This window comes from Megalobrama amblycephala, linkage group LG12 (assembly GCF_018812025.1).
Source record: "Megalobrama amblycephala isolate DHTTF-2021 linkage group LG12, ASM1881202v1, whole genome shotgun sequence".
In the NCBI taxonomy this organism is placed as follows: domain Eukaryota; kingdom Metazoa; phylum Chordata; class Actinopteri; order Cypriniformes; family Xenocyprididae; genus Megalobrama; species Megalobrama amblycephala.
The window spans coordinates 26,583,278-26,605,764 of NC_063055.1; the positions used below are offsets into that span (position 1 = coordinate 26,583,278).

Consider the following 22,487-nt stretch of genomic DNA (forward strand, 5'->3'; position numbering starts at 1 on the left):
AAATGAACAAGACTCTGGTTTTGATATGTGCATGGATACACATGTGTATAATAGTACAGTTGTACAGTACAGTTGTTTTCATATTAAAAAAAAAAATTAACATGTTTGTGCTAATTTATGTAATACTAATCAAATAACTTTAATAAATGTACATTTATTTAAATCTGTTTACAGTATATTATTATTAGCATCATCACATTAAGTGCAATTAAAACAAAGAAGGCAATATCAAAACTGTCATGAAAGGAAAACAGTTTATTCATGTTTGAAATTACACATAACTACCACAAGGAAGACTTTTCAGTCCAGGGTGTAGTCTGGTTAGAAAGAAACACGAAACATCTTTAATACATTAGAACCACTGCCACAAATAAATTTTGTATGACTTTTTTATCAGTTTCAGAATCACATACGATACAAAAAAAGAGAAAGAAAGTCGGAACCCTGTCACACAGGGTTTGAAATGTACAATTCTGAATACTGAAACCTCTATGCATTACAGGTTTTCTTTTTTTTTTAATCATGGGTTTTTATTTATTAATTTTTTATTTCTTTTTTGCATGAATTAGTAACAAGATGAGCAACATTCAAAATGTTCTTCAGTATTTACAACAGTTTTACTGTTTGGTGTTAATTTTATGATCGTATTTCCCCCTCCCTGTTCCTTCCCCCTAGATCCAGCACAAAATTCCCCTCCAACAGCCACTGTACTCTCCATACTCTCCGTGTTATTCATATTATTAATATTATGGTTCTTTTTTTCTTTTTTTCTTTTAAAAGTTGCGACAAAGCAACTTAGTTTTCTTAGAAGGTTAAAATATACATTAGATTACATAAAGAGCGAGAGACAGAGAGAGCAATTTTCTTACAAGATGGAACCAATCCAAACTAACAAAAGTAAATGTATTTAAAAAAAGACAAAAAAGAATGACAGAAAGTAATAGACAAAAACGGTGGTGGTGATTTTGTTGAGAGGTAGTCAGTGAGAGCACTATAAGCTAAAGAAATGTTTTAAATCTATTGGTTTTCTATGAGTTTCAATGAGGTAATAAAGCTGAGTATTTATTTGTGAGATGTATAAATACTCTCAGGCTATGTCATATACAAGAAGGTTTTTGAATGGAAAATTGCCAGAAAAGCCTCCAACAGGATGACCCATATTTCCTTTTTACGTCTTCTACACTTTCTTCAATAATTGTAGTGGACTGAATATTGATTACATTTTGTGTTTTTAAAAAAAGACAGGCATTTAAAAATCACCCCCCAAAATGGAGTGGATTGCCTTTCATATGTGGTCTTGTTTAGGTCATTGGTGTGACATTGATGAAAAAAAATGTAGAAATCAGCAATGAATTCCCCAAGCTGCCTTCTATAGCATTTAGCCCTGTTAAATGCATCGGTTAGCATCATATGAATATACTTTTGAAAGTATCAGTTGTATTCCTGCACTAAAGCTTTGCCGACAGTCAGTTAGAACAATGGAGAGGGGTTATGATCAGCAATAAACTCAAAAAGAAAAAAAAAAACTGTTTGAGCTTGTACACTTCAAATGATAAAAGGTTGAATATGATTGGAGGAGAGATTGTTAGTAAAAACTGCAGTGGACTGATGTTACAGCTAAGAAATGTCCAGCTTCCAAAACACTGTGGAAAAGTACTGTGGATGATTCCATGAGGATGTTTCTGGATTAGCTGTGAGAGTTTATTCTGTGTCTCTGATTGGTCAGTCTGTGGTTTTGTAGTTCTGTGATTGGTTATCCACAGCTTGAGAAGGGGCCGTGTCAAAGAGGAGATCAGTTCGAGGTATCAGAGTGCACACTACCAGGGCCTTCTGTAGGGGAGATCACAGAGGATGGAGTCGTAGCATCCTGCCATCCCCCATTACCCTAAAAACAAAAGACAGAAAAAAAAAAATGTTATTAACAGTGTTGGGGGCAACGCATTAAATGTAACTCGAGTTACATAATCAGATTACGTTTTTCAAGTTACGAGTAAATTAACGCATTACTTTTAAATTTACAACAAAAGTTACTTTTTCAAATAAGTAACGCCTCAAGTACCTTATTGCTTTTATAAAACGGTTACCACACAATACAAATATTAAAGCCAAAATTATGTATTAATGCAACTTTCATTAAGTAAACTCCTACTAAAAGCCTTCCTTCCACCGGAAAAAAATAGTCCCTGACCGTGAACAGCAACAGAAGTTACATTATTACGCCATTAGATGGCGGCAAAGACTGTCTTTATGAGTGTGTCAGTCAGTAGCGAAGACTTTTACATTGAAAAGACTGAATTGTTGTGAACACGGAACAAGACGCAACTGATAAAAATGCATTGACTAGCGCTGTCAGTCATGGGAAAACCCCTTAACTGTTAAAAGGACAAGATAATACATCGGACATTTAAACTGATTTTTTATTATGAACATAGGACTGACCTGAAGGAAAATGATAAATCTGAATGCAGGTAATAAACTCGTTCACTTGATCTCTTTCTCACAATACTCTTCTACATAATACAGTAAGCTTTAATGAACAATATCAATTGAGAACATACAGTTTACATTGCTAAGAATGGTTGCTAAGGGTGTTGTGTAGTGATACACAAAACTGTTGGGTGAAACGGTTATAGCTGTGTGAATAAAACAGCTATTGACCAATCAGAATCAAGGACAGGAACTAACCATTTTATTATATATATATATATATATATATATATATATATATATATATATATATATATATATATATATGTGTGTGTGTGTGTGTGTGTGTGTGTGTGTTTGTTTATATGTACTATGAGACATCACATAAATCTTGTGCAATGTAAAATATTATAAAGTCCCAATATTCATAAATTTACAGAAGCATGTGTGGTGGGAAGTGCGGGTGTGTTTGTTTGTACACTTGCAGTGAAGTGTGTGTGTCCTAATCCTAGTGTGTACGTGCGAAGCATGCATACACATGCATACTAATGTATTAAGAAATTAATAAGAGAGAGTGTCTCCTCTGATCTACTGTCTGACGTGCCGACGGCCATCTTGCCACGTTAAACCCACATCGGCTTCTCCCGCTCTCTGTCCCTGCTTCCCTCGCTCTCAGAAAACAAATTCGCATAAACGTTGTGGCCAATGGGAACGATTGCTGAAATCAATGTCTAATCAGATTTCAGCGGTGGGCCGACAGCTTGTCGCTCCATATTTTGATGTCAAGGGGAGGGAGGCTGGGGCAGGGAGGGGGGAAGCTCGAAGGATGCTGAGTGGAAGTGACGGTGCAGGCCTTTCCTCCACCCTGCTCGCCCGAGTGCTCCTGACTTAATCGCCCGGCTCTCATCGAAGACTAGCCTTTGCTTGATATTTTCCCTCCAAAATATTGCTTAAATCCCACTACCTAATTCTACCTCTCTTTCTCCATATCACCAAAACAGATGGTTAAGGTAAGCCGTAGGTCCCAACTGGTAGGTAGCGAGCCGAAAATCTGTAGTAGATAGGTTCCGAAAGGGTCGTAGGCCACAGGAAAAAATGAGTTTTGGTGAATATTTTAAAATGTTTGTTATCAAAGGCAATGGATCAGAACAAGGTAAAGGAAAATGTGAGACTACATTAAATACAGCTTCATTTGCAATAAGGATAAACATGGTAAAAACTGGCTTAAGTAAAACATAAAATATTATAAAATAAAATAAACATGGTGATTAATTGGCCTAATAGATAAATAATATTAATAAAATAAATAAAATAAATTATATTAACAAAAAACAAACAAACAAACAAACAAACAAACAAACAAAAAAAAAACAGTGAATCATTGGCTTAATATATTAAACAATAAATTATAAAAAATAATCATGGTAAATTATTGGCTTAATATAATCTAAAAAATATGAAATAATAATGAACATGGTGAATCACTCGTTTAATATATTAGAGTAAATACATATAATAAATTATTAAAATAATCATGGTAAATTATTGACAATGTAATATAGAAAATATGAAATAATAATGAACATGGTGAATCGTTGGCTTAGAGTAAATAAATGATAAAAATAATCATGGCAAATTATTGGCTTAATATAATATAAAAATATGAAATAATAATGAACAAGGTGAATCATTGGCTTAATATATTAGAGTAAATAAATATAATAAATTATTAAAATAATCATGGTAAATTATTGACTTAATGTAATATAGAATATGAAATAATAATAAACATGGTGAATCACTGGCTTACTATAATAAATGATAATAAATTCTAAAAATAATCATGTTAAATTATTGGCTTAATATCATATAAAAATATGCAATAATAATGAACATGGTAAATCAATGGCTTAATATAATAAATTATAATGAATTCTAAAAAGAATCATGGTAAATTTTTGGCTTAATATAATATAAAAAATGTAAATAATAATAAACATGATGAATCATTGGCTTAATATCATATAAAAATATGCAATAATGAACATGGTGAATCAATGGCTTAATATAATAAATTATAATGAATTATAAAAATAATTATGGTAAATTATTGGCTTAATATAAGATAAAAAATATGAAATAATGAACATGGTGAATCATTGGCTTAATATATTAGAGTAAATAAATATAATAAATTCTAAAAAATAATCATGGTACATTTTTGGCTTAATATAATATAAAAAATTTAAATAATAATAAACATGGTGAATCATTGGCTTACTATAATAAATGATAATAAATTATAAAAATAATCCTGTTAAATTATTGGCTTAATATCATATAAAAATATGCAATAATAATGAACATGGTGAATCAGTGGCTTAATATAATAAATTATAATGAATTATAAAAATAATTATGGTAAATTATTGGCTTAATATAAGATAAAAAAATATGAAATAATAATGAACCGTGAATCATTGGCTTAATATATTAGAGTAAATAAATATAATAAATTCTAAAAATAATCATGGTTTTGGCTTAATATAACAAATTTGTAATAACATTAATGAACATGATGAATCATTGTCTTATAGTAAATAATAATATTTTTGTTTAATTTAATGACATTTTTGGTTAACTTTTATACAATGATCATATAATGGAATTGACACTTCATGTAAAATCTGGATCCTGAAGCAAAACTGTTGAGAAGTACTGCCGTATGCTAGTTTGCTAATGAGGTGTTTGGTTATCAAAACAATCTGTCTGTGTTTCTATAAAAATCGTGGGGAGATGTGTGTGCCTGTGCATGTGTGTGTGTACGGGGACTGTTCAGTGGCGGAATTAGGATTTTGCTGATTTAGAATTCCTGGAACAGGTCAATAAATAGATTGTGCTGGTCTCCTCCAGCCACAATGTCTGGACTGATGCTGAAACGCGACCGTTATGAGGAAGTCTGCTGTACCCCGATGACATGGATCACTCGCATTCAGCCTGACACACACACACACGCACACACACACACACACACTTGTTGTAATGATAGAGTGACTTGAGCAGTAGACCAGAGTGAGAGAGTGTGAAAGTGTGGCGTTTGAGCCTGCGAGAGGCTGACACTTCATCTGCACAGCTACAGGCCACAGAGGCCTCCAAACACACACACACACACTGACACACAGCCATCTCAGCATTAGCCACAGATACACTGCCACGTTTAGGCCTCACTGCTGTGAAAAATCAGGCATACGTTTTGACTTATGACATTTATCGTTGTGTGCTTTGCTAGAGTTAATTCATGCAAATGGAGCTCTAACAGCCATCAGAAAATACACATATGACAGCTATGCTCTATTAATTACCTCACTGAAAATTATTCCCCCATCTGATTGCATCTGTTTCTCAATAGAAAGCGATTTGTTTTGCTTTTGGAAAGCTCGTTTGTCTTTTTTGATAATGTACGAGGACCATTTGGACCGATAAATAAGCTGTTTTGTATCAGGAATATATAATAATCTTTAAGTCACATTTTACTGGCTCGTTGATAATATTACAAAGCCAGAAAATGCTCAATTGTCTTTCATAAACTATAAGCATACAAGTTTCTATAAGCTCAACAGCCAGGTTTTGGTAGATTAATGTTTAAGTGTAACATATCTAAGTTTATATTTTTATGAACAGTGCCCCAACAAGCAAGGTAACAGATACAACATATAAACCTGTGTTTAACTCAAGGAAGATATATGTCTGTATTTCTCTCACTCTTCTCTCTCTCTCTCTCTTTCTCTCTCTCATCAAATAAATGAGTCTTTACTCTGATGGTTTCAGATTACGCAGTGCATGGTGGGGGGAAAAAAAGCATCATATCAAACCTCATCAAGGAAGATAAAATTCATGCCTGCAGACGGCTGCAGGCAATCATACTTTCATATTTCATCATGTTGATAAGGATATTGCAAATTCTTTGAAGCATTGCAAAACAGGCAAACAGAAGCAAGACGTGCTAGTAAAAGCCTTTTCATCTTACCACGTTATAGGTTACTGTAATAGGAACTGTTTACACAGGCAACAAACTGACTTAATATATTTCTGAATCTCATTTTCCTCATACCACTCCCAAATACTTGAGCTGTTTGAGCTTTTACTGGGCAAAGCATTTATTCCTGCTTTAAAAAATTGCCATATTTTCCGCTTTATGCATATTATGGGATAGATACTCCTGTCATCCTCTGAATCATCACTCTGTTTGTCGTGGAGTTTGAATTTATGGTGGTTTCTTGCTGTCTGACTCAGATCCTTCTGATTTATGTTATAATAACGATATGTACTGCACATTACAGAGTTTAACAACAGCATTTCTTAGTAAATGCCAAGCTAAAAATGTTGTTTATGACTCCCAATCCATGGCACATAATTATGTACCAAATACGACAGTTAAGAGTTTTTTTTTTAAATAAAAAGTTCAAAAGAACAGCATTTACATTGAATTCCTATATTCCTATATATATATATATATATATATATATATATATATATATATATATATATATATATATATAGGGGCATTTCCAAGGGAGGCAGTGCCTCCTCAAAAAAATTGGATAAGAAAATAATCGATATTATAAAAAAAACCCCCGCAAATTTTACAAAATTTGACATTAAAAAGTGTAAAAGTCACTCGTTTTTCTAAAGAAACACTGTCAAACAGCGACACCCACAGGTGAAGTTACAACCGGGAGTCCGCGTCTCTTGTGCCTCCCTTCAGCTCATAGAAACAAAGCAGAGCCCCCAAAGCATGCGGTGGGTTTAGTGGGGGGTAATTGAGAATGAATGGGAGAAAGTCACATGAGAGGAGGCAGTGCCTCCGTCGCGCTATGATCGGATATGATCGGTTACGTTTGGACATGATTGGTTCGTGCGATAAATCCCGCCTCTTGTTTTCGTGCGCATTCTCGTCGAATCAGCCTGAATGAAGACAGTGATGGCGTTAATGGGAAGACTAATTAAAAAGTAAGTACACAACTGCCACTTAGATATCACCGCTTTATTTTATGTCAAAAATCAAACTCGAAATGGCCTGAAAACATGATGACTGCAGGTGTTTTTAGTGCGCAATCAGCATGGTGAAATTAAAGGTACACCTTTGTGTCTGTGAATGAGTGACCAGTGTGTACAAACTTGATGACTGCTGAAAATAAATTGACTATTAAAAAGAAAAGCTGAATATTCATTTATAAATAATATATATTGTTTAAATTGTTACTGCCTTTAGTTATTGTTTTGGAATAAATGTAAAAATGCGTAAAAACACTGATGAAATTTACTGAAAAATTGACAATTATACTTGGTTTTAATAAATAGAACATTACATAGTTTAAAAAAAATACAAAATAGAATTGTATTTGGTCTCTCTTTTTATATAATGTTAACTTAACCAGGAAAATTGTGTAACGGACATAAATGAGGACGTTGCCTCCTCATTTTAAAACACCACCGCACACCACTGATTTTATATATATAGAGCACAACTTTGTTCAACATTGGTAATAATAAGAAAGGTTTCTTGAGCAACAAATCAGGATATTAGAATGATTTCTGAAGGATCATGTGACACGCATACAAAACAACCTTGAGTTATAGATTATCTTTATAATGAGTGTAACAAGTTTATTATTGCTTGATTCAATTGCACTTCATGGCTGACTGAGATTGTACTTACATTCAAGCCATGTGGACTATACATGGGATTCCCCCCCAGGGCATCATTGTATCCTGCCGTCTGACTGATAACATGGCGCAGGGTATCCACCTGCAGAGGACACAACAGGAAGTCAAGCTTGTCAAAATTCTGAGTTTGAGGAACACATGCAAACATCAACACATTGATGTATGGTGACAACAGACAAAGGCAATGGTGTTTAAACAAAAAATTGGTGGCTTTGTGGTTTACTAAATTAATCATACTAAATGGAATATGCAGATAAATGAAGTTAGGGATACATATGTGGTTTAATGCAATATTTAGGACAACATATGCGTTTCCCCTCTCTATTGTTGTCTGGCAAAGGTTACTCTATTTCCGGGCTTGAAACGTCATAACATAGAAAGAAGAAATGCAATAATTTTGATCTGGAATTTGCTACAAAACAATAGTATTCGCACATGACAACAGTTGGAGGAGAATACGGTGTGTGACAACACATTAACAGAGCATGAGCAGATATCGAGAATCTGATAATGTTCAATACACATTAACTTCTCTTTTTCTCTCTCCTTCAAATGCCGTCTGTTAACATGAGAATGAAATGAGCTTATGCGAACATGGAAAAATGGGATAATCATGATGAACAGGGGACAGAAAATGATATAGAGGTTTGGAGGAAAGAACAGTACCATACAACCAATACCAACCCAAGAGCTCAAGTCAGAGCCAAATGCATTCACAACATCAACTACAATATGGGGTCTGTTCCAGGATCAATATACTAGCATACTGCTGTAAATAATGAGTGTCTATTCAGAAGGACCTCTTATGGGCTGTGATATGGTAATTTGGTTGGGGGTCTAGACTGGAAATGTGAAGGATCCATCCATGTCCAGACTACTTATTAATCTTCCATGACTATAATGAGACTAATTGTTAAAGGGGTCGATCAAATCTGTATCATTGTCTATATGTTGAGGGGGAGGGGGTTGAGTTTTTTTAATGTGGATGGTAGGCTAGCTGACAGGTCTGCTCTGGTTCACAGCCCCAGTTCCTGTGCGTAGCGCCTACCTGTGACTGCACATTGGCTCCGACTTGTGCCCCTTGGTAAGAATCCCCATTCAGATTCTGCATGCTCATGAACATGTCCCCCGAGTTTGGGAGGTTAAAAGAACCTGACGAACCTAGAAAGGAAAGATGTAAGGAGCTGAATAACGAGAGGATGAGAAAGAGAAAGAGAGGCTATCACAGACTCGCACATACACACAATGTGTACGAGGACATACGCACACCACACATCACGCTAGGAAGTGATGCTCAGAAAGCAAGCAATAAAAGGAGAGCAAAAGAAACAAGGAAGAAATGAAAGGATAGCGATGGGGATGGTGGCTAGGTTGCAATACATCTCTACAAGGGCACGTGGGGGTCACCAAAAATGGCAAAACAAAGAGGGGAAAAAAATAAAAAATCACAACAAAGGACAGAGATGGTATATGGAATTGGAAGTCTAAGTTTTCCACAGGGGTTCACACCTACTCCTACTCTAGTGGACTAGTTCAAAAGGGGGATTATATGCCAATGACAAGAAGGACAATAAGAAGCTTATGGAAAAGGCCAGTACCAGTGAACATGTTGGTTAATAGAGTGTTTTTGTTCTCTGCAGAGTCCAGCTGAAATTCTTCATCTTTCATCTGGAATCCTGGGTGCAAGAAAAAGGGGACCCCTTAAAAATTGCTTACCCACAACTCCTCAGAGTCTAAGGTATGTCTATATCACATTCAAATCTTCTGCTTATTATGTCTGAAGAGCATCAGTTTAAGATAGGAACTGCATCATTCTGCTAATCAAATATTCATTATTATTCCATACTGAACATTTCTTTAAGAGCGTAACATGCTCCGAGCAAGAGATTTCCATCAATTCACAGCAGGGGCAACACTGTCACATTTATGGATAAAAGGGAGGACAGTGGGTGAGGATTATCTCTTCTACACCCACCAACACCACAACCCTCCCACCCCTCAATACTTCAAACATACTCAGCATGTGCAACCCGCTCACACAGTTCTGGTTGACTTTGCTCATCTCGTTCAGCATGTATAATCTCAGAGGCAGGAGAGTGAGGCTCATCCCCCAGGCTGGGACCTCTCACTGTCACAGCAACCAACCAGCGTGCCAGAGGGAGCAGAGGTTCAGAAGGGACCAAGCTGAGATAGGGGACAGCTGGTTGGTTTTTGGGGGCTCGTCCGGGATCTGTGCAAGCTTACCGGAGTTGGGTGTGGTGGGTGAGTTGGTCTGACTATTCTGGACGGCGGCAGCTGCTGCGTGCGCGGCAGTCACGGCTGTCTTGGCGGCGTACAGGTTGGCCTCCTCTTGGAACTTGCCGATGTTTTTTTTGTAGCGGATCCTCTTGTTGCCGAACCAGTTGGATACCTGAGGGAGAGATGGAAAGAAAAGAAAAGAAGGGAAAAAAGAGGAGGGGGCGTCAGACGTCAATGCAGACGAGGCACTGTGCACTGAGCAGAGTGATTGTTTCAAGATGTCATGTTTGGGTCCATCAAGTCCACAGTCCCCAGCCTCCCACAGTAATATCCGCTGGGCATGCAGACTAATTAAGCGATTATCAGACAGGGCTTGTGCGTTATTGCGGATGGAGGCGTGACATGCTCTCTGTTTGTCTCTAGACAAAACCAACACACATGGGGCTGCTCGTCTTGTGGCAAAATTAGGATCAGTGTTGTGCTTATGGGATCAGGTAGCTAATGCCAAACTATCATTGTAAGGCTAGCTGAGATCTTGCTAAAAAGTGTTTGTTCTTCTCCCTGACCCCATTTAATAAATAAACACATTCTCAATAATAGTTTTAACATAACACTTTCTTTTGTTTTTACTTTCACTGCCTTTCTTTAAAGGTAACTTAGATACAATCAGCTGCCTTGATTTCAAAGGCAAGGCTTTTATGCATCTTAATAACACTAATGTTCTTTTCTTTTGCATAAAACCACTTTTGTGCTCTTGCCTGAAGACAAATAATAGACATAATAATAACCACAACTCACATAGTACACCAAAAAGCAGCCGCACTGCCTCAACCCAATACATTAATAATTACAATAATGCTAATTTTACTAAAAACAGCAGCCAGAAAACAATATGATCTGGGTCACATGGGGGGTGGTAGATGTGCAAATGCTAGCACTGCATAATTGTGGAATAATAAAGAGATTAAGGGTTGTTTCTTAATAGCCCTATAAATTACGGTGGCCTGTCGCCGTGGCGATCTCTCCTGCCGTATTCCAGCTCTGGCTGGACTGGAGGACCAGAGAGCCTCAGCCCCTTAATGATGCTTTATTTAATTTCCACCTCTCTGCTTCCATTTTAATATCTCCAGCAGCCCGAGCCACACTATGCTACAGCCGCTGAATTTACATGACATCAGATCATTTCTACCCCCACCATGCCTCTGTGCTTCTAAATCTTTAATATCTAGGCAATTAAAATTAATGACCATTCGGCTGAAGCCACCACCGTTGGCAGGCTTTTGCCTTAACATCAATTGTTTGATGGGTTTACCTAGAGGTTAAACTAACAAGCAAGGTTTAATTGGAAGCAATGAAAGCACTAGCCGTCATCCTTTTTACTTAACCTGCTTATGAAGCAGTTTAAGGCCATGGAAAAAAGGCACGCAGAGTCTCCTTAAACTTAGCTGTTCCTAACCCTAATGTTTCATATTTTAACAAAACAACACATAACTCATTTAAATGGTTGTTCCCTCTTTTGCCTTCAGAATCAATTGAGAGCTATATGAGTCAATAACAAATAAGGATGTCCGAGAGGTTGAAAAAAAGAATTCTCAAATGTAATCTTTGTATTCATACTGGTTTCATAATTATTATTTTTTTTAAATGGCTTTCACTTGACAAATATATCTAAATACTAATATTTTAAAACAAATCTGCCTCACTGCATATTTGGTGTTCATATTTATGAGCATATTTAGAGATGCAGTAGACTTCTATGCCTGGAACCCAATACCTGGTTTATTTGCTTTAAACCAATGAAGAGGAAAGCCTGTGTGGGTGTAGTAAATAATTCACCACTACTCCCTCCCCAAGCTTGGGTCAATACACCACTAGTGTCACTGAAATGGGATGGATGATCTTACCCAGGTCTCAATACCTCCCGATTTATACTGCTTCTCTTGCTGAGAGTGGAACTTAAATGGAGACTCAGACTTGTGGCTTCATCACACATACACACGCACACACACTCCCTGTCATGGGTGGTTGCAGTGGCCAGGGCTGCTGATATTATCAATAATGAAGTGGTCTGCATTAATAGTTAACACATTAACCTGAGGCAGAGCTCTGCTACATGTATAATGAGCTGAAATATTGATAAGTGTCGCTCGTTTGAACCGCAGGAAGATCGAAGCGGAAGAACCGCACTTAATTGGGTGATGGGCACCACACTTTGTGCCCTCTCATTTGCAGGGTGCACGCTATCCCCTCTAGACTCGATGCCTAAAATCATAGTTGTTATGAAAACTCTTTCAAAAAAAAAAAGCATCATGTGACCCAGTATGCCATGGTGCTCATTTAAAAAGCAGAGCATCACACATGCACAGAGATCGTGCCTAGATAATGAGGTTGATTCTGTGCACTGAGTGAACTGGTGCTTGATAAAGGCGACTAAATTTAATCAACAATACCATTAACATCACACATCACTTCTAATCAGCACATGTCTCAGATACAGGGAAAAGGCAAAGTAGGCAGCCTCTGGGATCTACATGTTGTAGAATTTGACAAAAAAAAAAGAGACTACCTAAAGCCGGGGACACACTTAACGATTAGCTGAAACATTCTAAGACTGAACTGAACACACATACCGATTGTTTCCTTCGACTGGAGCCAATTTATATACTTACACATGGAATTTGAACACCGACTGTAATCGCAGACTGAACGCAACTGGCTCTGACTGGACGCGTTTGAGCGCGATCAGTCATAAGTATCAATTTACATTCATAATCGGCCTTACAATCGTTAAGTGTGTGCGCGGCTTTAGAAATGTAAATATTAGGTGTTTTTTTTTAAATACACTGCAATATTTTTACCTATTTCTTATTTTTATTTAAAAAAAAACAAACAAAAAACTTTAACCCATTGGTACTATACAGTAGCAACCAATTATACATTTGAAAAACAAAATCCTTCAGCATATTCATTTAATAAGAGATCTTTCCCGAACATATGCAGAACACACTTATTAAATACGATGTGGGGTAAATGTCTATCACAGGCATGTCAAAATATACAATGAAAGACATAACACAATCAAAAGGGACACATACTTTTAGAAGTTGACAATCGAGTGAAATTCTCTAGGGAAGAGTGAAGGGGGTGTATATATGTATAGTACATAAATACTGTCTGATATTTAGTTTGATTACTGAGCACTCCAAATATAGTCCCATTCAACACTTGCTTCAGTGTGCAGATTTGTTGTCACTAAGTGCAGAAAAGGTAGACTTTTGGGGAACAGAGTGCTGAGTACATCTTAACATGTTCTGAGGTAAAAGTGAACACACATAAAGGGGTGACAGAATAAAGGAAAAATCAACAATAAAGAAAAACAAATGGCACAAAAAAGTGGAGCAGGAGAAGTCATGACATACCTGTGCCACTGTGATGGTGGTTCCCACCCCCTGAAGGCAAAAAAGAATGGCTTTTACAGGATCTGACTCTGAACAACCCTCCATAAGCCCCTCCCCACAGAGAAAAAAAACATTTATTACATCACAGAGTATGCAAATATGCTCTAAGACCAATAGGTTAACAGTACACATTTTCCTTGACCACCTCTGTGACAATTTGAAAAAAAGGAAAAGAGTTTTGTCTGTGGGGAGATGGGTGTGGGTGGGTACTCTTGCCTTCAGGTGGATTCTGAATTTAGTTATTAGAGTGGGAAAACACTATACTCTTAATTGCTTTGCGATAATGAATCACACTGTGCAACTAAAAGTTTGTCCCTCTTCTTTCTCTCCGACACACATACACTCACATGTGCGCACACATTTACTCTAAAACACAATGACTGACACAGATCACCACAAATTGTGGCATCCATCCACAACAGGGTACACGTTGTGTCTTCAGGCCCTGCTTGAGACTCAGCTCAGTGGAAGTATCAGACTGATGTGTTAGAGCAAACAGGTATGCATGCTAGACAGTGACGAGAGGAAAGAAGAGGACAATGAGAGACAGTACGCTGAAGAGTCTTTCTGGTGTGATCAATCTTGGCCCTGTCCCAAATGGCACCCTTAGCGCCCGCGATCCTCCTCCGAGTCCATACTTTGCCGCATGGGCTGCTGGGTAATATTGAAGGATGCATAGCGGTTGCAAAGGGGGTGCCTGGGTAGGTTTGGAAACCTAAAATGACAAACTGGACACCATACGAGCAAAGGTCAAGAGACCGTAAGTCCACATTAAGTGCACCATTTGAGACAGGGCCTTTGTTTGCCTCATCTGACCTAGCCTTGCCAATTAGCCGCTGTTAGCCAAGATTATGGTACTATCCTGCTAGCCTATGATGGTTTGATGTCTTGAAGCCTGTCAAGCTGGCCTTTTGGCTGATTTTATAGGGGTCTTAGCCACTTTTCAGCTGGTCAGGCTAGGAGACCAACTGGCCAACCATGTAAAGCAGCTAAGCACCACCTTAGCCAGGGTAGGAGACCAACTAGACCAGGGGTCTTCAACCCTGCTCTTGGAGACCCACTTTCCTGCAAAGTTTAGCTCCAACCTTAAGCTGCGGACACACTAGACTTTGAGCAAAATTTCTGCAGCATTTGATGTCACACTCTGTAGCACTTTTTTAAAAACACAATTCAACATATAATACATCCAAAATGTGAACAATATGCAGTCTACTCCACTTTACTGCAACTCTTCAATCCTGCAGATTTAAAGTTTACGCTCTTTTAATTGAGCTGAGAGTTCAGTCTTCTATTGGTCACACGTCTTCACGTGATACAAATTCGCAGAGCAGAATTCACCAAACTTGAACTCTGGAAAGCAGTAAAATTCGCATGAGCTTGCAATTCCTGTCTCCTTCATTTGGTTGTGAATAAACAGAAGTCAACAGAACAAAAAGTGTAGTGTGACCGCCCCTAAAATCAAACACACCTGAACCATTTAATCAAGGTCTTTAGAATCAATTGAAAATTTGAGGTATATGTGTTGGAGCAGGTTGGAACTAAACTTTGCAGGTCTCCAAGAGCAGGGTTAAAGATCCTTGTGCTAGACCAGCTGAAGACCAGCTTAGCCGGGCTGAAGGACCATCTTAAACCAACTATGACCAGGAAAGACCTGCAAAATAGCTTAGACTGTTTTAAAAATGTTTTTAACCGTTGTTAACAGGGATGGCATTGGATTTACCTAAATAAACCCTGGGCATGGGGACTTTAAGTCTTCAGGCATTTATCTGTTGTTAGTCATTCTTTCCAGACTATCCAACAAAAATGGGGCATGTGCTACATGGATGGATGGTGTGGCCTCACCTGGGATACTGTTATGCTGCACTTCTTAGCCAGCTCCTCTTTGGCCTCTTCGCTGGGGTAAGGGTTACTAAGATGCGAGTAAAAATACTCGTTCAGGATCTCGGTCGCCTGCTTGCTGAAGTTCCGCCGTTTCCGTCTGCCGTCGGACAAGCGGGGGGAAAACAAGAGGAGGAAGGCAATTAGAGAAACTCAAATAAAACCATGTGTGATGGCCAAACTCATAATGAAGCTGCTGGCAGGAAATGAAGTCGGGAAGGCTATTATCGGAATACATATGTAGACACACAAATGGAGAGTTGTTGCGTTATCGGTTGAGCTCTAAGCGAAGCGTGAAATGTTCAGTGTTTAGAGCGGCGAGCTTTCACTCTCTCTTTCTCCCTCTCTTGTGCTTTCTTTCACTCTGATGGGGGCGTTTAGAGGTGCTCAAGCATTCCCAGTCAGAGCTGTATCTTGGGACATTAGGGAAATCAGGCCATGGCCAGCTGAACACTGTTCCTCAAGTACTGGGGCAGGGCCTGATGGAGTTGCACTTACTGCCACTCACTGCGACCCACCCCGCCACAGTTAAGCGTTGGCTTCTTTCTCTCGCCTTGTTTAATGCCTTTCACACGAGTGGCCGGCCAAATGATTGTGCTTCCGCTTCACTTGAGCGTTCTCCTCGAGACCTCATCCGTTCTTTTCTCGTGTTCACTGCATCATTTCCCTCCCCTCTACGCCTCTCCAGATCTCCTCTACCAACTGTTTGTGATTACAGTAATCTAGACCACCTGCCGATGACCTCCTACCCACCAAACGCAAATGACTTCATTTCCACTCTATAAAACTCTTAACTGCTTTCAGGTGCTTAGTATGACTGCGTTTAGTGGATGGCCTCTAGGCTCTAAAACTCTTGTCTTGGCAACACCACATCTTAACCGCTAATGGTTGAATAATGTTGAATGTGTTATTGTGCTCGACTGGAAACAGGTGCCTGAACCCTGCACAGATTAAAAGGGTCAAATGAACTCAAAAATGAGGTAAAAACTGTTTCTACTTCAAGTATCATTGTCACCAAAAAGTATTTGAATACTTAAGTTGTACTTAGAAATGTCTGAATTTCAATATGTAAATAAAATATCAAACAAGTGGCATCTGCAGTCAAATGATGCTGGATATTTTTTCAGAGCCAACTTCACTTTTCTAAGCCGCTACTGTAAAACAACTGATTCAAAGTTACTTTTAGTGGAATTATGAATCTTCTGACCTAATTTTGAACAACTTTTTGTCCTCATTTTGAACAAATAGCTATTTTTCTTTAAAATAAATATCAGTTGGTTTGATATTTTGTATACATTTTAAAGTGTGCTTGAAGGTGCAGTCACATTTTGATGAAATTTCACAGGTAAAAAAAAAAAGAAAAAAGGTCCAATTTGATGAACAACTTGAACAAGCAAAATCTGAGTGGGGTACTTCTTTGCTCGCACATGAAATGTCCAATCACAAAGATTTCCTATTAATATGACCAGATTCACCTCTAAAATGTCACTAAACAACGATAAATGTGACCACACCCTAAATACATTTGGGGCCATCATATTCGATGGTTAACTTGACGTCATATTCTCTAACCATCGCCTTCTCGCATATAGCAGAAGATGGATTCTTTCAAATACAACTGAGAATCATTTGTAATTCCATGTATTATAATTTATGTAGACAAATCACACATACGGATACTAACCTGGCATCGAGGAAGCGGGACCTCAAGATCATGACGGCCTCACAGGTGCTCTGTTTAAGCTGCATTTGGATGGAGCTGAATTTGCGATGGATGATGCTGACCATGCGCTCGATCTCTTTGGGCGAGATTGGTCGTGTACGAGACTGCTCCCTCAACAGGTTCATGACGTGGGTGGTGAACTCATTACATGCCTGTGGAGAAAGAAAATTTTGATCTGAGGACACAGCTTTTATTCTGAATAATAACGTAGGTGTAAAATTCATTACGCAAATCTAAATTACTCTGAAGTCTTTAGGACCCACTACTGAGACCCAGCAGCTACATATATACAATTCCATCATCATGTCCTCACCTAAAATCCGAAAAACATCCTAGAGATTGACCCGCTTTTTAAAATCATTATATACTCTCAGCACAGTGACAGAAATGCTCTTTGACGTTATTCGGCAGAAGAAGCACATCAGTTCAACTGCATTCGTTTGAAGCTCTCTGGAGCAGCAATCAGCAATTTTTGAAGCAAGTTCAAAGCTGCTGCTCTTGAAAGCACAGGAAAAACACCATCCATACTGTTTGTAGTGCTGCTGAGGACTTGAACGGCTTAATAGGTGAAATCATCTATGAATGCAAATGCCGATTTGCAATTTGGCACCTGCCCAGTGCCCGTAGAATTTAAACAGCTTTTCGTTAAAGCAGTGGTTCATACATGATTAATTAGAATAACTAATTTAGGTAGTGCACACTTTAGCTCATTACTCGGAGTAAAAATTTGTTAAGTATTTACATTTAGATTATTAAAATGGGGAACACCCTTAAGAAAGATGCATTTACTCTGGGTGAAAGGGTTGAGCCACCTTATTCGCATGCTCCCTTTTTAAATGCTTGCAAGTTAATCAGACTAATTGAGCTCATTGGCTGGCTAAGCCATCAGCTAAACAACTTCCATATCATATTAAGAGGATTGTTATTTACAAATAACAGTGTTCTCTCAACCATTCTTTATTGTTTTCTGTGAAACGCACAACAGTGGAGGGGTCAATGAAAAATAAGAGTGACCATGATAAAGAAAAGGAAAAACCTAGTAAAATCTAGTTTTTAGAAATGTACTCATTGTATTCATGTTGATTTCACATGGTTTGAAACAAAAGTTTAAATCTAATAATTGAAAATGTCAAGGGCTGCAACCATCAAGATACATGAATATTCTTACATGAATACATGAGACAATAGACTATTCATAGAGGCAATAGACTATTTATACAGCTATTATTTTTTCTTTTATCTAGGCATCTCCTCAAAACATCCAGCATTTTAACTATATCGTATCTCAAAAAAAAAAGAAAAAGAAAAAAAAAGATCACAAGCCCCTCGTTCAACTTGTCCTTGATTATGAGGAAAATAACTAAAGCGCTGAATCAAAAATTAATGTCAGCTCCATTAAAGAATCAATACATGACCTCAATGAAGCAGCCAGTCCTGCATAGCGACACTCTCAAATGCACTATGCAATCAGAGGCTGCTCTCCACACTGTAACTAAAAGCGTCTGCTCAATATTTATAAGAGGATGTCTAGACTACCGCTGTTCAGGGGTCAGGTAAGTTGAAGATGTCCTAATGCCCGAATACCACCATAAATCACATCTGCTCTCAGTCGTAATCATGATAGACAGGACTGTAAAATGCAAAATGCTTGCTCAGGTTTAGACCTCTGACACCTTCAGTTCAGATGAAGGCCTCCAGGTCTCCCTTTAAACCTGTCATTAAGCTTCAGTGAAAAACATCTATTCAGACAGAACAGCAAGCTGGGATTATTCAGACTCATAGGATCAATGCAAATGTATGAATGCAGATAAAAACTTCTTTTGTATTATTCTTGGCTCAGTACCATACAAGCCGGTTGGGCTTCGTAACAACTAGATATGCATTTTCAGCGCTTATACGGCTGAAAAATGTTTAGTTATATGTAAATGAAATGCTACATATTTGTTATCTTATTTGTTTTAGTCATTAAAATCAACCTGAGTCTTGCTGTCACAATCAACACATAAAATCTGTTAGCAATGTAAAATATATGGTATGTTATGATATATGGCATCGTCATTGGTTAGAGTATGAATAGTGAACATTCTATGAATAAAAACTTTAATCACAATATATATATATATATATATATATATATATATATATATATATATATATATATATATATAAATTTAGCCTGAACTAGCCCCATTCACACATTAGAAAAAAAGAAAATGTATTATTTGAAGAAAAGTAAATTTAAAGGGTTAGATCACCCCAAAATAAAAATTCATTAATTAATTATTTACCCTCATGTCGTTACAAACCCATAAAACTTTCTCCGAACACAAATGAAGATTTTTTGATGAAATCTGAGAGCTTTCTTTCCCTCCACAGACAGCTACAAAACTACCATTTTGAAGCTTCAAAAAGTTCATAAAGAGATTGTAAAACTAATTCATATGAATTTAGCGGTTTAGTCCAAATTTTCTTTTTTTTTTATTCACATATAAACATTGATCAGCAAACATAAACTGAAGCTCAACCAAAACTGCTTAACACATGAGAACAAACCTCTTCCGGAAGCTCCTTATTGGTTCTTGTACGCGTCAAGCAAAGTGGTAGTTGCATAGCTGTCTATGGAGGGACAGAAAGCTCTCAGATTTCATCAAAAAGATCTTTATTTGTGTTCCGAAGATGAATGAAAGTCTTACAGGTTTGGAATGACATGAGGGTGAGTAATTAATGACTGAATTTTCATTTTTGGGTGAACTAACCCTTTAAGTTTTTCAATGTATATTGAATTGAAAACAATATTTAATGGTTTACTTAATAAACTTAAATGGCTTCATTATTTATTTATTTATTTTTTTTTTTAAGTTTTCAAAGTTTGGGCCTGTTTGGGCCAAACTTATGGAGAAGTCGTCGTACAAGACCTTCAGTAAAAAAAATATATTTGTTGCAAGCTGATATAATGCCTTACTGGACTGTAAGTGTATACTGTCATTCACCTGCTCATATTTCTCCAGCTCGGTATGGTAGATCTGTCTGATCTGGGAGAGTTTGGCCCTGTAGTCAGAGTGCTCAATGGAGTTGTCAGTGGGACTGCCGGCTGCTGCTGCCGCTGCTGCCGCCGCCGCCGATCCTCCGCCCTTCTCCGGTCCTGACACGCCCTCTGCCAGAAGCATGTTGTCAAGACGCATCAGCTGTGGATCGGGTGGGTCCTCCTCCTGAGCCCCGCGGATACTTAGACCTGATAAACAAAAAGAAGAGATTGGTCAGTGACATGACAAGGTAAAAGTGACACCACAATGGCTTTTTATATTCTTAAATCAATGTATCATACAAGAGGTGGTGCTTTCTTTCTTCTGTGGAATACAAAATACTACATTTGTTCATACAATTAAAGTCAGTTGGGCCCCAACAACACTGGACCCTATTGACATCTTATGTTTTGAACATTAGAAGTATAAAAGCCATAGAGGTTTGGGATAACATTTGTAACATTTTTGGCTGAACTATCACTTTAAGCACATGATCACTTACTAAAATCCTTGCAAAAACTATTTACATTATATTTTTTGTAAAGGAATGCAATGGATACTACACTGTCACATGTCAAAACAACTGTCCAGCAACACATTATTGGTGCTTTTGCAAAAGCAAAGACAATGTAAAGGCATATAATGCCTCGCTTTGTGGCTATCTGCTGCCCTCATGAGCTGTGAATGATGAAAGAGTGAATTAATTATTGACGAATGATTGAATTTCATATAGACGTTAATCATTGACGTACTATCACACGGGTTGTGAGCTCTGCAATCAAGCCTCTGTCTGGCAGCAAATACCACTATCTGTCACAACAGGCGAAAATAACTCCAGACTGTATTAGAGTAAAAATACGTCGTCCACTCCGGCCCATCGCTATGCTTGAGTTAAAGTGAGACGGATCAGGGTGCTGGGGGTATTGAGAGAGTGCTGAAAAGGCCCGTAGGTACGAATTTGTTTTTCCTCTGTTTTGCAGTGCTGCCTTCTCGAATTTTCACAGCACACTGCACACACGGTATGTGTACTCACAGCCATACATGACAGGGACACTCACCGACTGACACACACTCAACAGCGTGATGGCACCTCTCCACGCTGAGGCGATGCTAAACAGAAAGGCGTGCGTGTACACGTGTCTGAGCGCGCTCGCCTGCTGGTCCGAAATCACGGGTACGGGCAGAAAGTGTTCTCACAAGTGCCGTTATGTTTTGTTGTTAACAAACTGTTTTATTATACAACCCGGTTCTGCTCTCCGCAGAGGGAAGGCTGCTTGAAATGTATGTAAATTTGCATAGCAATCGATATGAGGGTGAAAGATAGCTCATTGTGTTTGCCTGATATTCATAATGAACCTCAGAGCAGTAAAGAGCCATTAAGATTGATTACAAACTTCCTCATCATGCTTGCCTCTCTCTCTCTGTGTGTTTGCATAATGAATTCCATTCATATAGGAGAATAATGAAGCAGAAAAAGTTCTTTTTGTGAAAGATTTTAATCAAACGATTTAATCTTAACATGTATTTGTAATGGTGCCTTTAAGAAGAAGAATATGCAGAAGGCTGTGGCCTTCTGTCTAGTGTTGTCAAATGCACTGACTTCGATACCGAGTCGGTATTGAAATGTTAAAAATGTGCTGTTGAATGGATTCGTAAACACCTCTGATTGGCCGTTGTGTTCACGCGCTCACATATATGTCAGTAATTGGCTACAATGATCAACGCACAGGAGCGTTTAAAAGCACACAGAAGTTTTTGAATTTGAAAGCGTTTTGAAAGCGGGAGTGTATCTGTGTACGCGTCATTGATGTCTATTTACAACATGTTTTTGAAGCGCTGATCATTGTAGACAATCACAGACATATCTGATGAGCACGTGAACACAGTGGCCAATCAGAGATGTTTACGAATCCGCTAAACAGCACTCAAAGCGTCACATTTTTTCAATTTTAGTACCAACTTGGTATCGAAGTCAGTACATTTGACAACTCTTGACAGAAGGCCACGGCCTTC

The 22,487-nt window shown here is 37.9% G+C and overlaps 1 protein-coding gene across 12 annotated transcripts in view; it reads right to left on the minus strand.

Annotated features, from left to right (window-relative positions):
* Window positions 1-240: 240 nt before the first annotated feature.
* The window catches only part of pbx3b (pre-B-cell leukemia homeobox 3b), a 112,846-nt gene continuing 90,599 nt past the window's right edge, over window positions 241-22,487 (minus strand). For 5 of the 12 annotated variants that reach the window (XM_048210210.1, XM_048210206.1, XM_048210207.1 and 2 more), the window contains 9 exons: window positions 20,442-20,683; window positions 17,413-17,603; window positions 15,693-15,828; window positions 13,812-13,841; window positions 10,399-10,564; window positions 9,753-9,830; window positions 9,203-9,315; window positions 8,147-8,236; window positions 241-1,885 (listed from right to left, as the gene is read on the minus strand). In XM_048210210.1, the coding sequence (XP_048066167.1) occupies window positions 1,793-1,885; window positions 8,147-8,236; window positions 9,203-9,315; window positions 9,753-9,830; window positions 10,399-10,564; window positions 13,812-13,841; window positions 15,693-15,828; window positions 17,413-17,603; window positions 20,442-20,683 (1,139 nt within the window). In that variant the 3' untranslated portion in view covers window positions 241-1,792. The remainder of the gene's footprint in view (window positions 1,886-8,146; window positions 8,237-9,202; window positions 9,316-9,752; window positions 9,831-10,398; window positions 10,565-13,811; window positions 13,842-15,692; window positions 15,829-17,412; window positions 17,604-20,441; window positions 20,684-22,487) is intronic. The other 7 variants (XM_048210203.1, XM_048210204.1, XM_048210208.1 and 4 more) reach the window with 5 other exon arrangements.